The 5,301-nt window shown below is 37.7% G+C and overlaps 1 protein-coding gene across 3 annotated transcripts in view; it reads left to right on the forward strand.

Moving 5' to 3' along the window:
* Positions 1-5,301, forward strand: part of GOLGA3 (golgin A3) — a 24,212-nt gene that overhangs the window by 10,647 nt on the left and 8,264 nt on the right. For all 3 annotated transcript variants that reach the window (XM_008634092.2, XM_017734943.1, XM_008634094.2), the window contains 7 exons: positions 479-640; positions 1,502-1,870; positions 2,205-2,282; positions 3,228-3,491; positions 3,918-4,012; positions 4,176-4,392; positions 4,962-5,105. In XM_008634092.2, the coding sequence (XP_008632314.1) occupies positions 479-640; positions 1,502-1,870; positions 2,205-2,282; positions 3,228-3,491; positions 3,918-4,012; positions 4,176-4,392; positions 4,962-5,105 (1,329 nt within the window). The remainder of the gene's footprint in view (positions 1-478; positions 641-1,501; positions 1,871-2,204; positions 2,283-3,227; positions 3,492-3,917; positions 4,013-4,175; positions 4,393-4,961; positions 5,106-5,301) is intronic.

The following is a 5,301-nucleotide window of genomic DNA, read 5'->3' on the forward strand; positions in this document are numbered from 1 at the left end:
TTCCGGCTTCTGTCTCAAAGGAGAGTAAGGCAGCAGGTTAGTGGAAGCACCCCATCTGCAGTGTTACTGATAGCTTGTGTAAATGACAGGAATTGCTATTTCCTGAGTAGCTACTGTGTCCAAGGAATTCCTTTTGTATTAGAATTTTTCCAAACAATTAATTTTAATAAAGATTCTTTTTCTTCACGTCTTGCTCATCAATTGAGAAAGGAGAAGGTGTTATTTAATAGGAATTCAGATTGTCACAAGTATGCAAGACACTCACTGTTATTCTAAGGTGTTTTAAGTATAGGAATGAGTGACTTCAGTAGAGGCATACAGGTGTATCAGGCAGACATCAGAATTATTTTTGTTTGTGTCTTTCCTCTACAAATTTTCTTCATAATCTACTTTTCTCTTTTCCTATTTTTTTTTCTTTTTCCAACTCCTTCCCCTCCATTGAAACCGTAGCAGTTGATTCCATGCTTTCTCTATACAGGCTGACATGTTAGATCAAGAAGCTGCCTTCATGCAGATCCAGGAGGCTAAAACCATGGTGGAAGAAGACTTGCAGAGAAAACTAGAGGAGTTTGAGGATGAGAAAGAACAGCTTCAGAAGATGGCTGATTCTGCAGCAACACTGGAGCAAGAATTGGAAAAGGTAGACTGCTGTTAATCAACTTCCCAAGGGTTCCAAGGGAAATACTTGTTTGGCAGAAAAAGCAATAGTAAATAGATACTGAGCTCTAAACTTCTTTTTAAAACCTGAAAGATTGCTGCAAAACTGAAGTGCATATTAAAGTCACTCTGTTCCAGGTAAAAAGGCCTTTTTTTCAACCATGTCAGTAATAATACTTTTTTAAAACTTCATAACTGCTGTTTTGCCAGATGCTGGGTTTTTTTTAGTGAATTCAGTATGTGGTTATTCTAAGTATGGACAAGAACCATAGATCCATGTTCAAAGTTGTTAGGCAGTCAGGATATCATTATATACATTTGGACTTACAGAGCCCTGCTTTAACCTTGTAACCTTACATAGGCAGCATGTCAGGGGCTGCAGTGAGATGAAGTATGTGATTGCTCAGTACTACATTCCATGTAATGATATGGTATTATTAATAATGCTGAATTTACCTGAATTGACTGTGGACACCTTTTTCAAGCAAAACTTTGAAATACAATGACTATTATGAATATTTTAGGTTTGTCATTCTGGTCATGCTTAGCCTGTAAGGTAACAGATGCTGCACAAGGCAGTCAATACCCTTAACAGAGCAAATAGAAGTGGCCTAGGAAAGTTAAAAAATATTACCACCTTCTGCTATTTTCTCCTAGAGGCTAAAATATTAATTATAACACTTGATTTTGATTAGAGTGCATTTGCAAAGATAACCTTTGTTTTGTATTAATTTAATATTTCTTATTTCTATTTTCTTTTTCTGTATTAATTAATTGTATTAATTTAATTTTTCTTATTTTTAATATTTATTATTTAATATTTTGTAATAATATTTCTTGTCAGGTCAAGTTGACTTTGCATCAGCGAGATCTGCAGCTTGAATCCTTGCAGCAAGAACACCTCGACCTAATGAAGCAATTGACTCTAACCCAAGAGACACTGCACACCAAAGAGCAGTCCCTGGATGACCTGCAAACACAGTATGATGAACTGAAGGCCAGGTTAGAAGAGTTCCAGAGTGATGCTACTTCTAAAGATGACATGATCCAGTATTTGCAGAATGAGAAGATTGTGTTGGAAGTCGCTCTGCAGGCAGCAAAAGCAAGTAAAGAGCAACTTGATGAAGGAGCAGTGCGCCTTGGAGAAGATACAGAAGTAACATCACAAATGTTGGAGCAGCTGAAGCAAGAAATGGCAGTCAAATCAAGCCAGGTAATGATCTTTCTGAAATCTCACAGTTTTAAAACACAATAATTTGGAGTTCAGGTCATAGTTTGGGAAGTAATTTTGTAGTGGGCTCTTTTCTGTGGCACTGTGGGTCAAACATCTTTCCTATGCAGTAATTTGGCTGCCAGTGTGGTGACCTGGTGAATGTATTTCTGTATCAAATGTTGTGTTATCTAACCATTGAGGTGCTTAGTCAGAAACAGGATCTTTGTTAGATTAGGCAATTGTTACAAATCAGACAGATACGCTCACTGAAGAAATCAAGTAGAATATGACATTTGGCACATTAAGCAATGTTTGTTTTTTCCCCCTCTGGCAGGTGGAAAATCTGCAACAAGAAAATGCCAGCCTCAAAAAACAGCTTCAAAAAGTGAAGGAACAGTTCCTGCAGCAGAAGGTAAGCAAAACAAAGAAATTTCCAAGACATAAACCCAAGGAATACAATTCATTTTACAGTGAAGGCATGTACTTCTGGGGCGGTTGTGAGGATATTTGAATCTCCTTTTTGTATCACAGAACTTTGTGACATTAAAATACAGGAACTGTATAGCTTACAGTTGAATTTTTATCTGTAGCTAATGTAAAAGCTGATCCACCAACCAATTAATGCTTTGATAGGGCTTCAGGGAGTTTGCCAAGTGATCCACCAAAGAAAATCTCTTTGGTTTGTTCGTTAGGTTTGCTTCTGCAAAAGCACTCATGTAAGTCTTCAAGCGTTGTCATTTCCTTGCAGCTCTGAGAAAGCATAGTTGCTTCAGTAATTAGATGGTAAATAAGTGCTTTACTGCAAATTTTGTTCCGAATTTACGGTTTTGAAACAGTAATATGAAATTGGTATGTCGTTAGTGTTGCACATATATGTGTCTTATTTATAAGACACCATTAATTTGCTGCTTGATTGCTTATTAACCTAATGTCAAAGTTTGTTTTAGCTTGTTATGTTTTAAGTTTGGGAAGGCTGTTTAAACTGTCAGTCACAGTTAAGCCCTCTTCTTATGGTAAAAGTTACTAATTGTGTGCATGGGATGGTTAATTTGTTACAATTACTTTGGTTTTTAAAAATGGCACATAATTAATGCAGTTTTCGTAAAGAATGTGAAGAAGAGTATCCTGTACTGCAGAGAACACTGAGGTGTTTTTTTAATTAACTGCTGATATGAACTGTTACTTAATATCTGAGCTTGCATAAAAGCCTTTGAATCAGAGTAAATATAATACAGAAGCTGATGCTGGTTTGTATGACACACACCCTCCTCAAACTAAAAGAATATAGTAAATTAGTCATAAATTTGCAAAGCTGAAACAGAAGTGTCATTGTCCTCTTGAAACTCCTGTGTGCAAGGTCATGGTGGAAGCTTACCGGAGGGATGCAAGTTCCAAGGACCAGCTGATTAGTGAGCTGAAAGCTACAAAGAAGCGGCTGGACTCAGAGCTGAAGGAGATAAAACGAGAGCTGCTGAAAATCCAAGTTGAAAAACAGTCCCTCGAATCTGAGCATGCAAAACTACAGAAGGAAGTGTCTCAGGTTCACCAGCAAATGGTGGAAATAGAAAATCACCTCCAGTCAGTGCAGAAAGAACGAGATGATATGGAAACACGCCTACAGGTATGGAAGGTGTAGAGCCCTGAACTTGGAGAGTGTTACATCCAGGATACACTGCTATTTCTAGTAATGTTGGAAACAAACAGAATAACCACCTGCAAGTTAATGTTCTTGGTTATATGTTTAAAATAGTCTAGACATTTCAACATATACCTAGCAAAGTTCTGTAAATGCATGACTGCTTACTAACATCTCGTGTAAGTGGAGAGAAGCACTGATGCTGAAGCAGTTTCCTTGGCCCTAAAGTGAACTCCAAGAACAAAATCCAAACACTGTTCATATGTGTTAACAGTGGTGGCCTCAGAGGGATGGGATTATATTTAGAGATGGAAGTAATTTTGAAATTTCATGCTTTTTCTTTTATAATCAAACATACACAGCAAACATGCTTTTGTTCTTACGCTCACGGGTCTTTTCCTTCCTGTTAAGTCTTTGCAGTTCGATAAGGAGCAAATGGAATCTCTTGCTGAGGCAAATCAGGCATTAAAACAACAAGTAGAACAAATGCAAGAGGAAGCAAAGAAGTAAGTGTTCTTTTAGCACAGACAAAAGAACTACAGCATTTGGTTTTCATATTTGGCTTTCAAATGTTGGGTTTTGTTGGGTCATGGGAAAAATTAATCTTGTAGTACTATTTGTCAAGCAGCTTTTGTTTTTACCTGGTGTTTTCTTTTCCTTTCACACCAGGGCCATTACAGAGCAGAAACAGAAAATGAAGCGTCTCGGGTCAGACCTGACAAGCGCTCAGAAAGAGATGAAAGCAAAACACAAAGCCTATGAGAATGCAGTCAGCATTCTCAGTCGGAGGCTGCAGGAATCTCTGACTGCAAAGGAATCTGCTGAGGCAGAGCTGAGCAAACTAAAAGCACAAATTACTGATGGTGGGAACGACCAGATTGCTCAGGTATGCAGATGTCTTCTGACATTGTACAAAGACAGAGCTATATGTCTTGAAATACTATTTCACCCTGAAGTGATGAAAATATTTGGAAAATAAAGCTAGACATGGTGTCAGTGTTCTGAGCACTGAGAACTTCTTTAACTATATTTGAGGCTAGATTTCCTAATGAATTTTTATTGTTGGTTTGTTTTTTGGTGGGATTTTTTTACCTTTTTTTTCTTAAGGGTTAGTATCTGAAGATTTTCCAAAATTCTAGTGCTTACTGCTTTTTTCTCATTGACAGCTAAAAGTTTTTCAAGGTAGCCATAGCTTATTTATATATGTTAAGCCTGTGATAAGAAAATTAATTTACTGAGGGAAGCTCCAGTTTCTTGAACCAATGGAGCAAGATATCAAATACACCAATAGCAGTAGCTGGATGTAGTGGTGGAAAACTCTGATCAAGACCTTTGAACTAAACACTAGCCACCTCATTTCATATTTGCTAGAGGAGTAGGCATTGTAACCAAAGCAGAAGTGACTCCTGAGGATGGGTGATGCACTAATCACATGTGTGACCCCTTTGTCTTTAGGAGAAGATTCAAGCTCTGAAGACAGAACTGAGAGCTGTGAGCAGCAGTAAGTTGATGCTGGAAAAAGAGTTGCAAGAAGTGATTTCACTGACCAGCCAGGAGCTTGAAGAGTACCGAGAGAAAGTCCTGGAACTTGAGGATGAGGTGATTGCTTCAATTTGCTTCGTAGATGGGCATATGACAATAAAAAATGCCTGAGAAATTTTAGTACCAAAGCTTTATTCCAACGGTGGAGAAAATCAGAATCTTGGATAGGAAACATCATGTCAGTGATACTTGCAAATTTTGTTGTCTTGTGCTGGTTCTTCTTGGTTTCATGAGTCATTGTCATATAGGGAAA

Source organism: Corvus brachyrhynchos, unplaced genomic scaffold, assembly GCF_000691975.1.
Source record: "Corvus brachyrhynchos isolate BGI_N302 unplaced genomic scaffold, ASM69197v1 scaffold114, whole genome shotgun sequence".
NCBI lineage: Eukaryota > Metazoa > Chordata > Aves > Passeriformes > Corvidae > Corvus > Corvus brachyrhynchos.